At 37.6% G+C, this 24042-nt stretch overlaps 1 protein-coding gene across 6 annotated transcripts in view; it reads left to right on the top strand.

Annotated features, from left to right (window-relative positions):
* Nucleotides 1-8837, top strand: part of LOC111871218 — a 31365-nt gene extending 22528 nt beyond the window's left edge. For 2 of the 6 annotated variants that reach the window (XM_023864191.2, XM_023864200.2), the window contains exons 5-7: nt 1349-1494; nt 3058-3378; nt 5071-5802. In XM_023864191.2, coding sequence (XP_023719959.1) covers nt 1349-1494; nt 3058-3378; nt 5071-5397 — 794 coding nt within the window. In that variant the 3' untranslated portion in view covers nt 5398-5802. Of the gene's footprint in view, nt 1-1348; nt 1495-3057; nt 3379-5070; nt 5804-7423 lie in introns of those variants that run through there. The other 4 variants (XM_023864172.2, XM_023864182.2, XM_023864163.2 and 1 more) reach the window with 4 other exon arrangements.
* The last annotated feature ends 15205 nt before the right edge of the window (nt 8838-24042 follow it).

Raw genomic sequence — 24042 nt, forward strand, 5'->3', positions numbered from 1 at the left:
GCACGAAAGCAGAGCTTAGCTGGCTCAAAAAAATACTTATGGTCATCCCTCGAAACGACCACCAAGGTCAGTACGATAAAATGGCGTCAACTGGAGCGATAATACATGAAGGAATGAGTTCTTTTCCCTCCCCCACACACATCCGTATCGTCTCAGGGGGTGACCACAGTGTTCTGCCTTAATTCGTGACGTTTTTCTAAGAACTGGGTGCTATATACTGTGCGAAATCAATCGATCATGCAAGAATAAATTTTTGGACATCCCTCTTCTAAGAATTCCAATTGAGTGTGTTAGTGTGGCCAGCTCAGGGCAATATGATATTATAAACACAGCACATATCACGTCTCTGCTGTTTATAACTTCATAGCAAAGAAAACACGCCATTCATAACAGTAGAACCAAGAAACCGCTCGCAATAGCCACAGGAACTTTGCTGCAAGACAGGCATATGTAACGATGACTTAGCGCTCTTAAACTCGTGTGTCATTAAATACAGTTCTCCTGACAACAGGCCAGCGAAAAATCTAACAATCTACAGCAAAACCATCGATTGTTATGGGCGTTATAACATAGGTGTGCAGCTGGACGAAACATACACGTCGAACCCCCCCAGACGATTTAAATACCTGACGAAACATACACGTCAAACCACGCTGAACGGTTAAGCTGATGATGGCTTTATAATCATTTTTCTCTTGTAGCTCTGAAAAATGTGAAGTATGATATATATGCAGTTGTTAATTGTTAATTGCCCTTCGGATTAAGACATGATGAATTGTACTCTTGTGCCTCATAACATGCTTAAACCATGTTTGATTGTACTATAGTCTGACGGCTCTGGTAAAATCAGCAAGTTTCTGTTAAGATATAATATTTATTTATATTTCAAAACTGCTTAAATATATCTGAGAAACCTATGCAACAAGAAGTGTTTATATAATTAATTTCAGTAAATTTTGGGCAATATTTTTATACAATGAACATTTAATTACATCATTTTAAAATTAATCAAAATTAAATATCTGCTCAGAAGTATTATTGTGAACCTAAATACCATTAAATAGTGATTTTCTTGCAGCAAATAGAGCACAGTTACAAATCAGCAAGGGTAAAGCTTCCTTCTTTAGACTCTTCTTAACTGAAGATGATCAGAGAAATGTGTACCTATACATGTTGTATTAGATGACTTATGAGACACCAAAACATAAAGTAAAATTCGTGGGGTGTGAATGTCATTAAAGCTTCCAACACGAAATACGAAGAACTTCTTTGGTACAAGAAAAGAATTAGAAAACTAAGTTCTGTAACTATTAATCTTGTAAAAACTAGAGGTATTTGTATGTTTCAGAAAATCTTCCATGGGGAACAAATTATCTGGTGTTAATTGCATCATTTTTCTTCATCGCAGTCATCATATGTGCAAGCTGTGGTGCTGTAGTAAAGCTACCATTTTATATGGGAGGGCTTGAGATATCTGGTCAGAGACACCAAGAGGTAAATAACAGCAGGACTACAGATAATTTTAATACTAAGGAAGTAAGGTTTCAATTGTAAGATTTGAGGTTTTCACAGCGCTGACTATGAAGAAAGCAGTCTTCTGGGATGTGGCACCGTGTACATGTGTTAACCGACGTTTCAGAGGAACATATCGCCTCCATCTTCAGGGTAGAAGGAAAAACAAGAAATCCGCAAGCAAAGAGACCGTGAGAACTGGTACAAGCAGGAGGTCTCTTTGCTTGCGGATTTCTTATTTTTCCTTCTACCCTGAAGTTGGAGGCGATATGTTCCTCTGAAACGATGGTTAACACCACATCTACATGGTGCCACATCCCAGAAGACTGCTTTCTTCAATGTTTCAATTGTGCAAATTACTCCATCTTAATGCAGTGTTTCTCAGTCATTTCTAATTGACATGTTAGTATAGAGCAGTGGTTTTCTCTGAGGAATGATAACCTGTCTGATTCATGTTATGCAGTATCAGTCTAATATGAAACATGTATAAAAATGAATGCCTTGGTATAGTATTAAGATGGAAGAGACATCATAATTTCCCATATTGAACATTTCAAAATTGTTCACAAGAGAATATTACATAAATGAAGTAGTGAAATGTAGCCATGTTCCAGGGATCTTAGGTTTGTAATATGGCTCGATCTTCCCATTTCTTGTGGTTGCAGTGAGGCTTATAAGATCACCTTGCTGTCTGTGTTATAGGATGTTTGTTTTTCCTATCCTTTGTATTGCAGCCACACTGGAATAACAAACATCCTATAACATAAAAATTAATAATAATGACGTACTTTTAAGAGTACTATTGACAGAGTGCACAGTGCAGTGGATACCTTAATAATATGTTGCCTGAAAATGGCGTGGTGTGATCGAAACATGTAGCGCGTAAGCATAGAATGTATATATGTTTTAATCACATTTTTAAACATTTTATGAACATTGTAGTGAATTAAACGTGGATTAGTTTCATATAAATCGATATTGATATTGTTGCATTATAGACAGAAGAATACTAAGTGATGCTTCAGTGCAAGAGGATGCTGAAATATAATATTAAATTAGTATAGTATTATCATAGCCTGTTCTGGATTTAACCTTTTTTATTCTTGGGGTGAGATGAGACCAAATCCCTTGTTACTACAGCTGCAAAGGGGCCTGTTGCACAAGGTCTGAATTATAGATGCAAGGTTGAAGCATTGGTGAAATGAAAATTGGTAAAGGAAAACAAAGATCTGAGAAGATCCTGCCCCAGTGCCACTTTGTCCATCACAGATCCCACATGAATGCCTGATGGCTGAACCTGGGCCTACATGTGTTTAACTTTACTTATTTATAATATATAGCCATATGTATATTATTTACAAACAAAATGTTCTGCTTATGACCTACTCATTTTGGAAGAATATATAAGTGTACTGTGTGAACATCTGTGCAAAATGTGAAATGCATGCATTATTGAATTTTGCAGATATGGGCTATACTTAGAATGAAATGCCGTGGTTTATAGAATTTTACAATATGACTACATGTCTGATCATGTATTTTCAGGTGAAACATGTAGTTGGACAAGTGGGGCAGCTTTCAGGGCATTCAGTTCTGAATGATGCATTAAGTAGTCTGATGCAAACGGCAGCCTCTACAGACACAGGTTTGGTCATAACGAACATTCATGGAATTCAGAAGTTATTGTCAAGTGGAAACACTGCTATAGTTCAAAGGGATGGAGCAGAAGAAATACAGGTACCTCCTCCAATGAAGAAGTCCATACATTGTATGCATGAGAAAATTGAAGATCAGATTGAGCCCCAAGCTGTGCCTCCTGTGCCTGGTTGCTATGGTGACTCACTGTCAGTATGTCATCAATTTACAGTAAGTATGTTTAAAGTCTGTAAACGTGGTTAACCCTTTTCGTGTGTATTCTTTTCTCGGTATTTTCCTAAAAGAAAGCAGTTTTAAGGTAAACATATGAAAAAATGCAACAGAAATGCATTTCTCTAGCCCAGTGAATGAAGTCAAATGATACAGTGAAAGGAGGAGGTTATTTCTTGATGTGGACTGAAGTTGAATGTCTTGCTCTATGGTAATGGATGCTTGTTTGATGTCATTCAGTTTGGATTTATTGGTACTTCTTTACATTTACAGTTAATTATGATGAATCACTGCTCACAAATTGAACTGCCTCCTGACTTCTCTTATGAATGCATTCATGAATGAACTGTCTTTTATAACTTTGAGAGAACCAAATAGAAACCACCGCACCGAATAGTTCATCTTTTGGTCTCCTGTATCCATTGAAACCTCTGTTGAATCTTCGTTGACATGATAATGCATTTTAGTGAGCCGTTGCCTAGCAAATGGACTTCCTCTGTACTTTGCTATTCCAGCTTTCAGGCAGTGTTTGCCGAACTGTTGCCCAGCAAACAGCCATATTTATGACAATATTGAAATGGATCTTAAAGAAGTGAAGTGGGACTGGGAGCCTGGATTCATCTGGTTCAAGACAAGGGCCAGTGGCAGGTTCTTGTGAACAAGAAAATAAACTGCCAGGTTCCATAAAATGATAGGAATTTCTTGAATACCTGGGCAACTCTGAGCTTCTCAAGAAGGGATAAGCTCCATGTAGTCTGTCAGATAGTTGGTCAGTCGGTTGCAGCATATTTAATGACACTGTTAGTATCTCAGACTGTATAGTGTTGATTAATTGGATGACAGTGAATACTGATTGGAAAGATTGTGTGAAAGGAAGCAGTGTTGGCCTAATTAAGGTAATGTCCTGGTATTTACCTGGAGGGAGTGAGGAGAACCGTGATAAACCTCAGAATAAGGTACATAAATGTAGGTGGTTTTCTGACCACGATTTGAACTGGCACCTCCTGAACAGAAGGCATAATCATAACTGCGTGAACCAGATTGCTTGACGGGTATGTAGGAACATTCAGAAGCCCATGTCAGATAATGTTGTGTATTGTTAGGTATGTCACAGTATTTGCCTCTGTGGTCTAGTGGTCAGAGCTCCTGGCTACAGATCCAGAGGTTCGGGTTCGATTCCTGGTGTTACCAGATTTTCTGAGAAGTAAAGGGTCTGGAATGGGGTCCACTCAGCCTCGTGAGGATAATTGAGCTATTTCTAGGAAATAGTGGCTTCAGTCTAGAAAACCGAAATTAATGGCCCTGGGGATTTGTTGCGCTGGTCACGCGACACCCTCTGTCCACTGAAGTTGGCAGTAACTTCGCCAACAAGTGGCAGTCTCTTGGTCTGTGTAGTTCACTTGTGGACTAAAACCACGGAGTTTGTTTTTGTTTTATGTCATAGTATTACCATAGCAAGTAGGAGAATGTTAATTTCCAGGTATGGTTTTGAAAAATACTCATAGAATTCTTACATTTCCTTCGAGGAACTGAGATTAAACATGGAAAATCTCTGGATAAATGATGCCAGGGTTTCACCCAGAGTTTGGGATGTACGCTGTATATGTTACTACATATGTTTTGTTATTGTTATTGGGACAGATGATAAAAAGAAATGTTATTTTGATAACTAACAAATGGTGTTTGATTCAGCAGGTGGATGAGAATGTTTCTGCCACGAGTGGACTTCCTCAACAGCCATTAAGAGAAAATCATGCAGTGGAACTGCAATTAAGAGAGAAAGCCGTATTAAGTGAATCAAAGGTAGAACACATCCAAATTCAGGGCTTGGAAGTAGTTGCAGAATATACTAGAGGATTGCAGGAGAAAGATTTGGTGTCTGCTGATGAGAACAAGTCAGAATTTGGGACTGGAGACAACAGTAAAATCTGGGAGACAGAGATTGAAGGTGTTCTGGATAGGCATAGAAGAGACAGTACCGATGGCTCAGATGAAGAGGTCAGTTTTGTGAAATTGTAGTAATCAGAGCTCACACATCAGTTTTCATTTTGAATCCTTTTAAGCATTGACCTTTATGTGTATATATATGGATAAAACTATTTGTACAGATGTTAATAATGTAAAATAATTGCAGTTTGTAAATAATGTAATAAACTTTTATTCAGAATAATATTCACAGTGAGTTGAAATTCTGGTTCCAAGACTTCCGAAAGCCCCCACAAAATATTGTCACGAGTTTTAGTGACAAAGACGCATGTTTGTATTGGTAAATCAGTTGAATATTCACTAGTTGTAACTACAAATAAATGTAACACTTTCAAGATTGCTGTAATTATAAAAAACACATCAGGTATTCTACGCACTTTTTTGTAAACACTCTACACAAGACCCTCAATTGTTTTGAGCTCTCCTGAACTCTTCACACACACACACACTCTGACTCTACTTTAAATAGATATCCATTATATAGGCACTGAATGGACAACACAGAAAACAAGTCACATGATGGTACTGTTACAGTGTGACATCATTGCGCCTCACAGAAGTCTGTTTATTGAGCTCTTGCCTAGAAGCGGGTTATGTAACCTCGTTCCATCGTTGCAAGCATGTATCATGTGCGTTTAACCAGTCCATTACTTAGCAACGCTCTGGCCATCCACGTTACAGTACTGTAATTTATGGTTTTAAACAGTTAACAATTCCTGCCAGAATGAAACTGCATTTAGGCAGTTTGATACTTTCCAGTATGCTGTATGCTGTCTGTGCTTCAGTTTTGTTGTCTTCAAATGATTGTACAGCAATGACTGGAACATATTGTCACGTGTTAGTGACTACTCATGGGTTTAGGATTGGTAATTGGATTTAATGCAAGGTTATAACTCATAACTATAGGTAAGTATAACAGTTTCATGGATCTACACACTTTCCACATTGCTACTGCAAACATAAGGTGTCTGTGTCTTCACCAAACAATGCTAGATAACAGCTTCCAACACTGAGTGTTCTTCTGCTTCCATGTAGCTGGTTCCCAGCTGACTGTCAAGCGCAACTCACGGCCTCTTAACCATCACTGACTCATTTATCTGGAGGCTCTAGTTATATAGCCTCAGGACAGATTGCATAAAAATATCATTCCCAACAGGTCTTTGATTGTTGCGAGCAAGCTGTTGCATAGCAATGGCTTGCTTGTTTATCAAGATGTTACCTAGCAGCAGACAATTTTTCAGTCATCAGGTCACAAGATTTGTATTTTTTGCCCACAGTGATCTAAAAACAGTACAAAAGATGCAATAATGTTCAGTGCTATTGTAGTTCAGTTTGTAACTGAATGCTTTTTTTTATTTAACCATATTTTTTGTGTCACAAAAAATTACACATACACAAACCAATAAAATTAATGTAGTTTATAAATTGATTCTGTATGCTTCCTGAATATGAATACTGACAGTGTGTATATGACAGAAAGATGCAAGGGGAGAAGAAGATAAATCAGGAAGATGACAGAGCTGTCAGTCATTTTAAAACTTGAATGTGGAACACTTGTGTATGGATGGTTAATACAGAATCTTTTGGGATAAAACTTATTTGAGAAAGCAGTCAATATAGATATGAAATCAGTGTTTAAGTTTTGTGTTATGTGTCTAACAGAAGAATATAAGATGTTCCATCTCCTTCTGCTGTCATTCCCTTTTTATACTGGTTGATGGACAGAAAAATTTCCAGCCTTTTCCTTCATCCCACAGTCTTTCATTTTTGATTCCTTTCCGGCTCTTTCCTCTCATTTTGATATTTTCCAGTATCTACTCATAAGTAAACCATCTTGTAATGGACTTTTCAGTGGGTCTCTCATTCCCTGCTCTAAATTCTACTCCCCTTCTCAGAATCTTTATTCTATCCGGCCAAACCTCTGTAATTGTTTCTCTATTTTCAGTTCCAGCTTAAATTTTATTTCTCTCTGTACTCCTTTTTGTTTTCCCTCTCATACTCTCAAGATGGTCATGTAGTCGTTAATTGCTTTATAGTAGAAGTGGTCTTTAAACTGTAGTTACAGGTGACCTGACATACCATAAGCTGGCTTCCTTGGTATGACTCTGGATTGTCCTGCAGGATACATGAAAAACAAATCTTTATGGGCACCGTCTTCTGTGGCATGAAGAGTACTTCCTTTTGGTCTGTAATGCTGTATAGTCTGGTAGAATCCACCAACATTTTGGACAAATGTACTGCCTCCATCTTCGGGGTGGAAGAGCAAGCCATGTGAATTACTGGCAAGATTCAGGTGAGATAAAGAGCCTGTAAAAAGTACTGTCATCTTGTATGTAACACCATATAGTCCAGTGGATGTTCACTGACATTTTGTAGGAGTGTACTGCCTGCGTCTTAAGAGTCAAAGCGTAAACCAAGAAAGAAACCAGCAAGAGGTAGGTTGTAAACAGAGCTTTTGAATGTAATGATGTGTAATCTAGTAGCTGTCCACAGATGTTTCAGAGGTAACATCATCAGTGTCGAAGAGAGAGTCAAACAAGGAACCTTCAAGAAGCAGGCAGCAAGCAGAGCCTAAGATGAGTAGTATTTTATGTGTAGCCAGGCGTGTAACACAATTTATAAAGTTTTATTCTGAAACACGTCTGTCCTGCGTTTTTAAAAATTATCCCCCTTGAAAAAAAGCTTTTGAATATTATTCTTTCAGGAAGTCAAAAATGTGTCTTAGTTTCTGTAGTCATAGTTTGGGTCATTATTGTTAAGAGCATTGCCATTGTTTGAAAAGTGGAGAAAATTAAGAATATGAAGAAACCTTTCACTTTTTTTCCCATAAAAGGGTAGAAACAGCTGTTTAGTAATCGGTTGTCTTTCAGGTGTCGTGTGTGATGTCCATAAATAACAATTGCTAGAGACAGAAACGTTTCAGATTTGCTAACACCAGGCACTGAAGAAGATCTCTTGTGAAGGTAAAAGAAGTATTGTTGGTAGTATCAGTTAGTTTCTGCCACCAGCAAAGCACTAGCAGCTGCCAGAATATGCCATGAAAACGCTATAGGGAACCAAGTCTTTGTTTTTATGGGGTGCAACCTTTTGTCTTTTGCCAGTCATATCATGGGTGAATTGGTGCACATTGTTGTTTGCCCAACCTATCAATTGTCCTCATTTTGACACCTCATGGGGGTTGGAAACAAATCATGGACCTGTCATTTGTGTTATCATGGTGGACTCCTCTGTTTGACTGATACATTAGTTGAGCTTGTTTGTAGACCCCGTAGTAGGATAGAAATGGGGTTATTTCTTTAATGTGATTTTCCTTGTTGGCTTCGTCAGAGTTTTTCCCCAGATTCCTATGATTGACTGTGTGAATTATACATTGTTGAGACTTGCCTGTTGTAAGTATAGTAGTATGTATGATGTCTGTTTTTTGTTATGAATTTTAATATTTTATAATGTAAGAGGAACATAGACTGAGGCTGTTTGAGAACAGAGTGAGGAGAATATTTGGACCAAAGAGAGATGAAGTGACAGGAGGTTGGAGAAAACTGCATAATGAGGAGCTTCATAACTTGTACTGTTTGGATGATGTGGCTTTCCAGTGTGTGTGGAATGGCAAGTTGTGAATTTGATTGTGGTTTTTCCATGACCTATGTGTGTTGTCCTGACAACTTGAGCTATTCTGTCTCAGGCTTGATTTTATATTTTATTGGACTAAAGATGAATATATGTAGTCATCATGAATTTGTAATATGTGACATGTTTTATATCCAGCCCTACGGGGAGATGATTGGATCCATGAAATGATAAATAAATGTAAAATGTCTTGTATTCAGTCTTGTTTGTCCATGCATGGTCTTTTGAAATTCATGATGATGTGTCCTTATGTTGTGAGAGTAGATATAAGAAACGCAAGACAAATGGTATAAAGACTGAAACAGATTGAACTGGCCATCTGAACTTCCTGTTTCAGCAGACCCTAACAGTTGAGTCTCAGAAGTAATTTTTTTTTTTGTATAATAGGTCGTCTCTCTTCTTGTTCTTCGAACAGCAGAACTGTCTTATAGAAAGTCAATGTTTGTGTTTATGGTGACTTCTTTTGCTTGGGTAGCTGTCTCCAAAGCATGGTCAGGTGGTTATAATTCACATGTTGCAATGTACAGTTTTCGTCAAAAGTTTCTATTGCTTTTAAGAGCTGAATATAAAGTCACACAAGTGAACTTGTGAAAATATTGAAATACTTTCTGAAAGACACGTAAACTAAGTGTATATCAGTACACCATCTATTTCAAAAATCTGAGTACAAATAGATTAATTCTTAACAGTACAGTTTTTATTTGGAGTTTGTTACCTTAAAAATGCAGTAAATGTAATAGCCAATCAAGGACCTATTGCAAAGCTTTAACTCAAGTAATCAAAGGGGCAAAATGTATGCATTACGATAAACAGGCTACACCCTCCCCCACACACTTTACTTCTTCACGGGGTAGTGCCTCGGCTAAATTCAGCGGTTATGAGTCTTGTATCCCAGGGGTACACGGGTGTTGGCTCGCTTACATCGTTTTGGATGCGGGCTCGATCGGTTAATCCCTCAGCACAGGTTCCACATGAACACCCTCACTCCCTGGCTTCTACTCACCCACTACTCAATTACCACCGCCACTCCTCCCAGAAACCACGTTCTTACAGCCATCCCGAACCTTCCACTGGGAGGGCTTCATGACCAAACGCATGGACCCCTTCCGGTCTGCATACCTTCTCGAAGCTTCTATCCACAGGTCCTCCACCCCCACAGGCACGGACGAAAGAAGGTATACCTACACCCCCTTGAGTGCAATGGACTCACCAACCTCCCTTCTGTCCCTCGCAACAAAAGGCCAGTTCAGTGGACCATGATCCCTCCGGGGCATCTCATTTCCACAGCCAAACCCAATCGCTATGCACAAACAAATAAGACACCTCCGTGAAGGATGCGTACGGTTACAAGGCATCAGAATCAAATAAAAGCAATCTGGATAGCTGTGAAGAAGGACATAGGTAAATACTCTGAAGCATAAGAGGATGTGTGGCTGGGCCAAATTGCCCCTTCTGTCTTTAGATTTCCTCAGTGCTGTCCACACTACCCTGTACTCTCCTCTCCTCCCCCCCCCTCCCCCTGGAACTTACCATCTCCCAGGAAACAGTTTGTATTAGAATGCATGCTGTTCATCAAAATCTTGCACTGGGCCCTTTTCTGCTATGGTTAGCAAACACCAGTATGCAAGAAGAAAACCCGCCTTCTTTAGTGCTCAATGGAGTAATTATCCTGGTCACAAAAAAAGGAGACCATACATTTCTGTCACACAGAAGGTCGATAATAATATTACAGAATTCATTCATTCATCAGTAATCTGTCAGATGACAGGTCCACAGTCTCTTCCAAAACAGTTCCTCCACTTAATGCGATCTAGAGCTTTCTCCTTCAAATAAAAATATCCTCTTCTGTCCCCAAAGTCATCCAACATCTTCTTACGTCTTCTTCCTTGTGTTCTGTTTCGCATACATGGTGTCTCTGTTTTTGGAAAGAGACTATCCAGGAAAAGTGATAATGTTGTAGTTTTTCCATTTGCTTTCCACATCGCAGTACAACAGCCGTTCAAACCACGCCTGTTGCCTGTTGCTATACAAACTTGAACCATGTCGAGCATCATTTGCTCTGTGCTTCAAGTCGCTGCTGATGACGCTGCTACGGACTATGAACTAATGACATGCCTAGCAAGCAGCATAACGTCAGTGCTCCCCACCCTCACCACCGATCAAAATTACTGTGTACCCAACAAAACGATTGACACCAACCGCCATTGTGTCAGAGATTTCATAGACTATGGCCATCCAGAAGGATCTGCCTCTTGCAGTTATATCTTTCAATCAAGCCTCTGCTTATGACTGTAGAATACCCATATATCTTTCACATCATGAAAAAAATTGGCTTTGGTATGACCTTTATTAGAAACATCAAAACTGTGTACCACGTTGAAAAATGGATGGTCAAGATTTATGGTACGCTCACAACTCCCTTCAAATATGCCAAAGGAGTATAGTAAGCAGACTCCCTCTCAGGTCCACTGTTCACACTCACCACTGAACCCTTCATTTTAATGTGGAACAATACCTTTCAAGATTATGGACTTCCAGTACCATCCTCAATCAACAGATCTCTTGTGACCAGTGCATATGCAGTTGACATCACGGTCTTCATCACCAAAGATGAAGAGTTCCCACATCTATTACAAAACTTTGTAACAGTCCAAACCTTTTAAAACTCTTTAATGGACGCTATATTCCCCTTTAGCCATTTCACTAGAGTGACTGATTTATTAGGGAGACCCATCCATTAAGAAGTTATGACTTGCTTTTCACATTTAGACAGGAGCAACTGCCTTGTTTTGTTACCTGCAGCTTGGGTGACCGCAAAAGGGTCAAGGCAATTATGAAAAGGCATGTCTGTAGTTTGCCGAACATGTAAATCTTGTTTTGCTAATAGGGTAGCTGTTATAAAAGTGTCTTCTGAAGGGTGTAATTAGACCCTAAACTAAGAAATAACCGCTTTCACATGTAGGGTTCTGGGTTCAATATCTTTGGATCTCTTTATTCTAAAAGTTAGTAATGTGATTGTCTAGTACTGATGGTATGATGAATTGGTAGTTAAAATCAGCCATTAGGAAACTATTCTTGTCTGGGAGAAAGGCCGTCGGTTCAAATCCTATACAGTGGATGAAGTGGCGCTCCCGCAGAATAGAGTGGGCAGAGGGACTTGGCACTTAGAATTCCCCAGAGGCAGACGTCATTGAGCTGGTCTCTCCAAGTTTATCTAAATTTAACATTCTTTATTTAGTTCGGTTAATCTTTGATAATAATAAAGGGGCACATTACTCCGTACTTGCCAATAAAGATATAGTGTTTGCTTCTGAAATAAACAATTTGTGATTAAGCAGAAAATAGAGTATTTTATTTCTTTCAGTGGACTAGCTTTTAATGTGTAGTCTCCGTGTTGCCCCAGTTATTACCGTGATACAACCCTGAGAAGATTCAAGTGTTCTATCGAAGCGGGCAAATAAATGAGTCAAGTGATCTACCGAAGCGGGCAAATAAATGAGTCAAGTGTTCTACCGAAGCGGGCAAATAAATAAATAAATACAATAATAGATAGGCAGTGGTCATAAGAAGTGGCAAAAAACGGTTACAAGAAGTGGTAGCCAAGAGCGGTTGTAACTTCATGGCTTATGCTGCACTGTCAGGAGCAACATTAAATGTGCCGCAGTCAACTGGACTTTTCATAGGAAAAAATTTGGGAAATGCTAACCCAATGGGAGAAAGTTCCACCAGCTATTTCTTATCAGGAAGGAAAACTGAGACTCAACCAGCTAGGAGGCTCTAAATTGGCACAAGTACCGACTATTCTTCCCCCACCCACTGCGGTCCTCGACACAGTGCATAAACAGATGGTCAGGTTCATCTGACAGGGGTGTCACTGGTAGGATCTGAACTTATGTATGGGAGGCTGGAAGATAGAAGAATAGGTGTGCCTCACCTCCCCACCTGTATCAAAACCCTGTGTTTCTCTTTCTCGCAGAATTTCATTGCAAGCAGTGATAGAATGCATGGTACTTTCAAACGTGGAACATCAGAATATATATGTCAGTCCTTCATGCAGAGGACATGCTTAAACTAAAATTGGACCCAACCATGCTTCCAAGCAGTGCCACCTGTTTATGTCAATGCACTTGAAGCCCGGGACAACGTTAATGCCAACAGTTATTCTCTTGCAAACCTAAGATGCAGCCCCATATGAAACTCCACAGATCCCTGGCCACACCCTGGTTTTTGACAAAGCCTGGACCACATGAAATGTTTTCTTTAGATGACCTCCTCATGGAGAATGATCGCTGGAAGCATATAGAAGACATCAACATGGACTGCTGTACCATACCTACTGTCCGTAGACTCGCATCAAACTTAAAACAGCAGAAGCCTTTATCTGCTATCACTGCAGATCAGTTTGCTGACATCACCCTCCCTTAGCTTTGCCATCAAACAACCAAATGGCAGATTGTANGCAGATTGATTGCACTCCCCATAACCAGAAAAACAACATGCAGAAGATTCCTGTTAACCATAAAGGAACATGCAACTGGCATTTGGGTACACCCATCTGGCGAGCAGTCTATCACCACCCCATCCTCAGCAAAGACAGAGGCATTGCTGGGAGGATATTACACAACAGAATCATTACAGCGCAACAGCTGCACCAATGAAGTAAATGAGACTCCAACGACTGCTCTTGGTACTCAGGAACCATAGACCACATGTTCTTTGACTGCCCCGCAGTCAGAGCCTTCTGGAACCATTTAACCAAGACACTTCACAAACTACTATTACCCCTACTGCCATGCATCGGACTACCAGGCTGCAATACCAGCTGTACATAGAGATGCACTGTGGATACCTTCAGAGGCTGCTGGCTACACAGGAACATCCTAGGGAGACCCATGATGGAAGGATCATACTGAATGAACAGATTTTGAAACTGCCATACATTCCCTCTGTCTCTCAGATGCAGTCCATAACTATCCAATTTTATAATTATTCTTTATTGTAAATTTTAATTTATCTTATTGTTAAAACTATTATCAAAATATGTCTCTCTCTCTCTGTCTGTCCTTATCTATCTATGAGTCTGTGTATGTTTCTATCTATATCTCTCCATCCACAAGTTTTGGACCCTTGGTGAGTCCTTGCATCAAGTGTTAAAAATTTATATTTGTCCCAAGATCATTTTATAATAGAACTGATCAGAATATTCAGAAGGCATTAATAAGCATATGCTTCCACAGCCAACATTTGAAATGTGGTAGAATTTGATGAGAGAATGGACTGCAGTTTTGTAGTTGCCACATTCTAAACCAATGTATACCCATTTCATAGTTTCTTACAGTGGTTGTTTGAAATTTGTAATCACCAACTTGGCATATATTTTGCTTGAGCACCTTCATTTTGGTCTGTCAGTTCTGTATCCCATAAGACAGTCCTACCAGTCTTTTTAGGTTTTTGGTAGTCACTCACAGTAAGAATTATTTTCAATTTTCTTTACATTATATTTATTTTTTGTTAACTAATCATTATCAGATTTTTGTTGAATGGGTATGTTATAGCGACGATTTCTGTGTGTATATCCGTCTGTTTCTCTTCAAATACTACTTTGTACTAATTGAGGTTTTTCAGCTGAAACCCATTTGTAGATTTGGATTGGATGAAGAAATCAGGGTCATAATGGTGCAGCGGTTGCAGCAGATGCCTAGGGAGTTCTTTGAAAGGAAATCATCAACTTTTGCATTAGTAAGATTACTGCTTTAGTGCTCATGCAGACTATTTTAGCAGCCTGCACTCCTTTTCCTAGAACTATCCCTGAGTGATTCTGCTTCCACTTCCATGTTTTCACAAGTTCATACTGGATTTTGTGGATTTCACAGAGAACTGACAGCAGTTATTTAAAAAACCTTCTATTAAAGGGATTATTTTAACTTTGAGGCAGAAATTAATGCAGGATTTATGACAGCAGTCTACGAGCTTTCATTCCCCTTTGTCAGCTGGAAATGCCAGTTGAGATATGGTTGTCATGATGAGGAGTGAAGAGGGTTTTTCATCGATCTTATCCATCTCCATGTGGAAGTAATACATGTATCTATATCACATTTAAGATAATGCAAAAAACCAGATCACTAAAAATATTAATGGTCTCAGACTGTTGATGTAATAGAGCCAAACAAAGGTTTTGTTACAATATTATAACCAACAATTAGCCCTTGTAGTCATTTAATACAATTGATCATTTACATCTGTATCACATACCTAACAATGCAATTCGTTTGATTGCTAACATAGTAACATAAGCAAGCGGGACAATGAGAAGAAATTATTATTTGGAAATGGCTGTAATTTAATACAGTTTAAGAGATGTCTGATGAAGTCATAAATTTTATACTCATAAATTCAAAATTTTGTTTGATAGATCTTTGTTCGTTCATTTAATGTAGCGAACAAATGTGCAAGGTGACATTAGAGAGACATATTATGCTTTGAATGGTTGCTGTCAGGGAAACCAATTAAACATTTTAATTTCAGTATTCAATTACAGCCATTTTAAAACAATTATGCTCTTATAAATATATATGTATATTCTATTCAGTGTTACAAAAGCGAAAAATTTTCCATTAATGATATGTGAACAACTTTTATTGAATTTTAAAAATATAACTTAAAATTGCTGTAACTTTTATTCTACTTCTACATAACAATGTTAGTCTGAAGAGGAACATCTTAAAAGTATAACAACTGTTATGCCTATACCGATGAATACAAACTTGGTAAAATGTTAAAGAACTTGTGTTACTTGATGTTATGTTTTGAGAAATGGTTTCTGAACATTGTCATATTTTCAGTATGCAGAGAAGTGTAATGTGTAGAAATGGATCAATTATATTATGTATAAAAGAATTACAATTGTTATGAAACCAATTATCAACATGTAATTTTATAAATAAAATTTAAGGGGGCAGTGATATTTTTCCTTCTGTATTATAATTTTATTTAATACTCAGGATGATATTCTTGTATTGAAACATTTTCTTCAGTAGTTACATTTTACTGTAGCAGGTGTTTACTTATTGTCTGGCCATACACTTGGGGAAAAGTTATTTATTTTTTAATGTGCTAGTGTGAAAGCATTTAAATATATTGTGTGTGTAGAAAACTGCATAATGAGGAGCTTCATAACTTGTTCTCTTCTCCAAGTATAATTAGAATGATCAAGTCAAGGAGGATGAGGTGGGCAGGTCATGTAGCACGAATGGGGGAGACGAATGTGTATGGGATATTAGTGGGAAAGCCAGAAGGAAAGAGACCACAGGGAAGACCAAGGCATAGGTGGGTGGACAATATTAGAATTGATCTTAGAGAGATAGGATGGGATGGTATGGATTAGATAGATCTGGCTCAGAATAGGGACTGGTGGAGGGCTCTTGTGAACACGGTGATGAACCTTCGGGTTCCATAAAATGCTAGGAAATTCTTGAGTAGCTGCAGAATTGGTGGCTCCTCCAGAAGGGCTCAGCTCCATGAGTAAGTAAGTAAGTAATGTGTGTATATACATTATATACACACAAATTAATATATTCTTTTTGGTAAATGAATTATGTGAAAATTTTAAAGCTTTCTATTTATGTGTCTTGCTTGATATACTTTGGTCTTTCTACAGTAGTAAGCATATGAAGAAATTATTCAGTAGAAGAATTTTCATATCAGTTCTGCGGCTGGTAGATAAAGTGAGGTGTTGGCAGTTATTAATGGTCCTATAATACAATTCTACAATATTTAGAATGTTAAAGATATATTACTTCCCTCCCCATAATGTTTTATGAACTGCAGCTTTATGCAGTAAAATATTTTGTGTAGACCATCCAAAGAGGTCAGTTACATGGGTTAACCTAAGATTAAAGCTGTAGAGTATTATGTTCCGAGATTAACTCTCTACATGGCATTACACCCAGAAGATAGTACTCTTCATAACCACTGCTGTGAGAACCTCAAATTCTGCATATGATTAAAGCTGTTGGCATTTCCATAATGGAATTACAAAGTTAAATGGATATGTAATTAAAATTATGAATTTCAGTTATTATGATTTTATTAGAATCATCCATGTCATATTAAAGTATTGCTAGAAATTTTGTAATCTATAATTAGTATGTAGCTTTCTTGTGCCTTATGTGTTACTGTGTTAAATATTAAGAGTGTCTTAATGAAAATAGAACTCACACTATGTGAAATATCAGTTACATGTATTTGTAGATATCCAGAAAAGGATTTTATTAACTGAACTGTAGTTTAATGTTCACTTTTAAAGTGCATTAACATTCTGTTCCAAAATTAATCTATGCATTGGATTACTACTGACTCATTCCAGTACTACTTGTATCAATTGAAGTAATTGTACATAATTTTTCTGGTGGTGTTCTTTCATGATTAACCTTTCTAATGTATCTTCTAATTTTTGTAAATTACATTATTGAAGTTTGGGGGGTCTAAAATATCAATTCCTGTTTAGAACTACCAACTGTTAGTTGCAGATTGAAGTCAACTATCAAAACAGAGCCACAAATATTGCATTTAATAGTAACCTAGTAGCATTGATGGCAAGAGTACCAGTTCTGAAGTGGTCTCTTAAATTGTGTTGTAGTTAATTGTGCAGAATTAATTGGCAGTATTATTATTCTGGTCAAGTGGTGCAAAATCCTGTTGTGTTATCCTGTGTATTTAGATTTTAATAAGTTGATTTCAGATTTGTCTGTATTATTTGCATGCCATAATGTAGATGGTTATATGCTGGCTTTTTATCACAGAGCCTTGGGTTCAGTTGTGGGTGACTTCATATAAGATTCATGTTGGACAAATTGACCGTAGAGTAGGTTTTTCTCTGAGTTTCTGTGGTATTCCCTTGCTAATCATCATTTCATCATTGATATACATCTGTCATCACCCTTTTAGGTGTGCAGTAGCCCTAACAGCAGCACATTATCACATCTTGAACTTTAACTGTGGGTCTTCATCTCACTGTCCTGGTGCATGAATGCTCACATGATGATAAGGAAGTTATGTCTTTCTGTTATTAAAATTTTACTTGAAACATTTCTGTCTTCTTAACCACAGGAAGGCATGACTCTTGTTATGGTACAACACCACTTCTGTAACCAATCAGATTACAGAAATAAAAATGTGTGTTTCTGATGTTATGAAAATTGAGCTTTAATCTAGAAGATGTCAGTAGATGGTACAGTATTGTGTAACCTACTGTGAGCTGATGTGTTGTACTACCATATTCGTTCACCTCCCTTTACCATTTTAACCCTCTATGTAAATATACACACATTGCATATTAAGTTCTTTCCATGTTTCATTTGTATATTATTTCAATTTAACTTCTGATTTTCTGAAACCCATACATATGGTTTATGTGGAAACTGTTGCCAAGGGAAACCAAACATATGTCACTTTCCAGGAAGATTTGACTGGTGCATGACGGCTGACTGAGGAAGCATTTTGATATAAGAAGTAAGCTTCTGTTTTTGAAAAAATAAAATTTGAATCTCGAGTGTGATTGGCCAGTTAGAGATGTTAGAATACCCTGTGGATTTGCCACCCTAAGTGGGGATAAAATTTATTTATTGCATAGAAGAGACCTTTTTGGGCCCCCAGAGTTGTTGAACGAACAACAGATAAGTAATGTAATACTGCAGGTGTGATTCATCAGCCTTCACAGAGATACCACCATTGTACTGAGAGCCAGTGAGGAGAGGACTATCACTGAGCAGTGATTGCCATGATATGGTACAGCTACTTACTATAAGTAGAGGCTGTGCCATAGCTCAAGCAGTTAGTCACTGGCTTCCCACCGTGGTGGCCCGGGCTCGATCCCAGGTCTGGTCAAGTGGGATTTGTGGTGACAAAGTGGCGCTGGGGCAGGTTTTCTCCAACTACTTCGGTTTCCCCTGCCAATCTTCATTCCAATACAATAGGCCAGAAGTGGCCGCAGTACAAGGGACTTCGTCCCATCCACTAGCAATAAAAAAAATACTATAAGTAGAGGGTTGACTCCCTGAGCATCCAGCTGAGTGCACATGGACTGGCTATATCTCTCAGTGAGCATTTAGTTGTACAGTAAACCATAATTGTGGATGAGTTAATCTGGATTAAGCAGTAATCCAGATTAGTGAAGCAAAAGGTAACCCTAAAAGACAAAAGAAAATAGAACAAACAAATAGTAAATTTATTGATTTTAGTAGTGCTGATGAAAATAAATAAAAAAACCACTGTAGAGCCTTTATTTAAAAAATATAAAAAGGCAGTACATTTATTCATTGATAGAAGACTCAAAAAATTTACTTGTTTTTTAATGTAATGATGGAGGTTTGAAGAAAGTGTCAAGTTTAGTTTGAACAGACTAGTGACTCATCTGTCTTCCTAAATCCCATATATGTTTTAAAGTATGTACTCTCAACTGTGAACAGCATTTTTCATTTTTCACATTTCAGTCCGGGCTTTCGGACATCTGGATTAACTGTAACCAGATTAGCAAGGGTTTACTCTATTATCTTCTTTTTAGTTGTTAGAATATATGTTCTGCTACATACACCAAGTTGAGAAGGTCTTTTCTTGCATTTTTAGGGAAACAACTTTTTTTGCAGTTTTACTTTACATATTTAATTACCCTGTATCTGTTCATTTACTTGTTAGAATGTATGATTTTTACAGACACTGGGCTGAGAAAATCGTTTCCAGGCTTAGGGAAGCCTTATACTCTTGCAGTGTCATTTAATTAATTAGCTCCTTGGTTTTAGTCTGCAAGCGAACTATGCATGCAGTATCATTTAACCCATTTAGTTGATTGTTAGAATGTGTTTTATATAGTCACCAGGCTGAGAAACTATTTTCTTGCAGGACTAGGGAAGCCTTTTCCATGGGGTCAAGACAGACCCTTTGTACTTGTGAGGTCTATTGTGTCATAAGCTGTTGGGGTTGGTGTTCCATAGGGGAAGTTACCGATTCTTAGTCCTTTCCACATCCCTTGACTTTGCATCATCCAGCAAACCGTTAACAGGGGATATAATGTAAATTTGGAATACAGTCTTCAGTATCAATAGAAATAATCCTGGTACTTATATTATTTATTTATGTCTTCATCGTCTAACTTTTCTTAGACAGTTCCAGTTCAAAATTTCAGTCTGGAGATTGGCATACGTGACTCAGTGAGGGTTGAAATTTCCTACATATATGAATTAAGAGGTGACCATAAAAATATAGTGAACGTATTTTGAAACTTCTATTAATTATGTTGTATTTTTACTTCAGATTTCTATATAATAGGAGTGCACACAAATGTGATTTTAAATGTCTGCCCATTTGGATAATGAACATGTGAACTCTGCCCATGTTTGATTCATTTAGTGATATTTTTTTGCCTTGATTGCTCCTTTATACCAAATAAGGTCCAACATTTGAATATTATTAGACTATGTGCCTGAAAGTACTGATAGTTACTGCTATAATTAACTATGTTGGGAATGGAAGCTGGAAATTGAGTAGTCTGCTAGACTATCAGCAACATATTGGAACAACCTTCTTCTCTTTTATCCTGAAGATGGAGTAGCATGTTCCTCTAAAACGTTAGTCGTGATGGCCATACTGCCAGAAGACAGTAATCGTCATAATCACTGTTCTGATAACATCAAATCTCATTCGGTTTACATCTGTCTTCAGTTACTGAACTCCTTGCCCTCAACCCCATGTGGAATATGCTGTTTTTCACCACATAATCTTTGACCTAATACTCCATATACTGGAGTAAGGGCAATGTACCATATCTCTTTTACAAGCTGTAATTGCTGTTTCACTCAGTTTCTTACGTATTAACACCCTTATAATTGCCAGAATAAGATTTATGAATGTTCTTGTTTATGTACTATGTCGTTTTATAGTTCTGAAATTAAGAGAGATCTCAGGAACTAACACTGTTGTTAATTAGAAATATATCACCATTTCCAATTATGTGATGGTTGTAAATTAATTAGTCTTCCAACTAGAAGCGTTTTTAGGTTGTTGTGAGTTGCAACACTATGTAGCATTGCAGGTGGGTAACAAGGATACAAGGGCGGTGATCACTCAGATATACAGGAAGGGGGAAGGGTGACAGAACCCAGTCTGGGCCCAGCCTATATAACCTAACTACATCCTTTCCCTGTTCTGATTCTTAAGATGGTTGATTTTCACCTACAAGACTGCATGTTGAACCAACCCAGAAGACCATATTCAAGACATTCACCATTACAAAAGCCTCACCATTTATGTAGAATAATTTTATTCATCAAGTAACTCTGCATTCAGACTTCTGTCCTTGGGTAATTATAATTCATTCTGCACTAGGCAAATATTGAAGCATTTATTTAGTGTTTGATGTGGATGCTTATTTTCTTGGGAAATATGTGCATATGTCTACAAGATTCAAATATCTGATAACATTAAGTAACAAGTAACCAGTGATCACAATCCTATGGTTGTATCATAAACCCGTACTTTTGATATATTACATATGCAGTTATGTTTCTGGTGTGTTTCTGGTTTAAAAGACACCATAAACACAACAGTATTTTTATACAATTCCAGGCAATTCTGAATTACATTCAGTCTGTTTTGAATCTGGAGCAGGGGTTCAGTGATGGCAGAATGAAGGTGTGCAGATGAATAGCAAAGGTAATTTAAATGAAGGGGCCAGTAGTTTGTAATTCCATCCTAATAGCCACCGCCGCTTTAAAACATGTACTTTTGATTGGGCAGAGGAAGAGAAAGTAATTCCGGTATAATTAAGTATAATTAGAATGAAGAAGTCAAGAAGGTAGGATGAGCAGGGGTATGTAGCATGAATTGGGAGAAGAGGAATGCATATAGGATATTGGTGGGAAGGCCTGAAGAAATAAGACCACTAGGAATATAAGATATAGGTGGGTGGAAAATATTAAACTGGACTTTAGGTTGGATTGGGTTGTATGGACTGGATTGAACTGGTTGAGGATAGGGACCAGTGGAAGGGCTCTTGTGAACTTGTTAATGAACCTTCAGGTTCCATTAAATGCTGGGAAGTTCTTGAGTAACTACATAATTGGCAGCTTCTCAAGAAGGGCTCAGCTCCATGTAGTTAGTTATGCACCCAATACTTGGTCTGTCATCCAAAGAATGCAGATTGAGGATGTTTCAGAACAAAGTGAGGATGACAATATTTGGATGTATGGAAAAGTAAGTAATAGTAGGATGGAGAGAATTATATAATTAGGATTTTCATAAATTTTACTCTTCACCAAATACATTACTGGACAGATCAAATCCAGAATGAGATGGATGGAGCATGTAGCACACATGGGAGCAATGAAAAATTTGTACAAAATTTATATTGGAAAACCTGAATGGAAGAAGAGATCAGTTAGGAAAGCTGTGTAAAGATGAGTTGATTATATTAAACTGGAGTTTACATAAATAGATTCTGAGGATATGGATGATTAATCTACCGTGGGGTATGGTCCTATGGCAGGCTACTGTCAACTTGGAAATGAATCTTTGGGTTCCATAAAATATGGCTCATTTTTTGACTAACTGAGAAGCTCTAACTTCTGAAGAGGACTCTAATTGATGGGGTCATTTAATTATATATAATTGGTGAATGTACTCAGATTTATAGTGGGAAGATAGAAACAGAAATATGTTTCCAGCATGCAATGAAGTTTTTTCTGGAGGTCAACCATGTCAATGTGGAATTAGTGCCCAGCATTTCAGAGACTGAAATGTCAGACGCCACCTCTACATTGACAGGGCTAATGGCTTAAGGAGACATCATTATGTACTGCTGCTGTGAAAATTCTAATTCATTTATGTTTCTAGCATGTTTTCTGATTTCAAAATTACATAATTTAGCCTATTTGAGCTAATTTTTATCAAGATTTGTAATGTATGGGTACGTGACATGAAGAAGTTCCTACTATTCTGTACTTCTGCAATGGTTTCTCTGGAAACTGTTACTATGTCCCTTGTGAGCTTTAAAGTGACTTGTCAGTCATTGAGTTCAGAAAAGTTTAACGTTTTGCTTCTAATAGTTTCTTTTTGAATGAGTCTAAGTCACATTACTTTCTGTATTATATTTAACCATGAACATATTGTGTAAAAGTTTTAGGATGATAATGTTTGATTAAGTTTTAGAATAGTAAAATTGGCATAATTCAGATTGGTTTTGTTATTTTTAGATAAAGGCCTTAGTTTTTGCTGCAATATGATGATTTTCTAATATACTGTATATCGCCACAGTCCAATATAAAAACTAAAATTGAAATTAGCTGGTTAGTAAACATGCTGTATTCTATGGCAACAAATAGCTGGACTCTGAATAAAGCAGAGAAATAATGTACTGAAATGGCACAAATGACATTTCTCTGAGCAGTGCTTTTTTATCCCTTATGTGCACACTGGCAGACTTTTCAGAAATTTGACACTGCACATCTGTCAGTGCATTGTATGTTTAGTACTTGAGGCTAAAAGAAAGCGGGAGAATACAAGCAAACATTTTTATAGAAAAGATGTGTTGCCTAAGGCCCATTGGTTTGAATAGTAAAGGAGAGAGTTTCTAGAATTAGAATATTCAACATCAACTTGGGGAATATAGTATGATCAATATGTGCAACGGATGCAAGCATATTGCCCACCTAGAACAGAAATGGAATATAGACCCCAAGGACAAAAAGGCTTGGGGAGTCGTAAGAATAGATGGAAGGACCATTACTGCACTTTACTTTGGAATAGGGAATGTAGTAACGAAATCTTATGAGGAGAACGATGAAGAACAAAAGATCTGAATTATTATAATTGGTACAATAGTTTTAGAACAGTACAGACTTTCAAATGGTTCAAAGTTAACATTAACAGATTTTTATATAAAAAGAAATTCAGGGCTTCTTGCAGAGTTTTTTTGCAGTTGCATTTAAAGAGACTTGAAAATGAGCTCTGCCATGCTGATGATGTTTAAAGAGTGCTGTTCATTGGAATAGCAGAAATGAA

Source organism: Cryptotermes secundus, unplaced genomic scaffold (genome assembly GCF_002891405.2).
Source record: "Cryptotermes secundus unplaced genomic scaffold, Csec_1.0 scaffold152, whole genome shotgun sequence".
NCBI lineage: Eukaryota > Metazoa > Arthropoda > Insecta > Blattodea > Kalotermitidae > Cryptotermes > Cryptotermes secundus.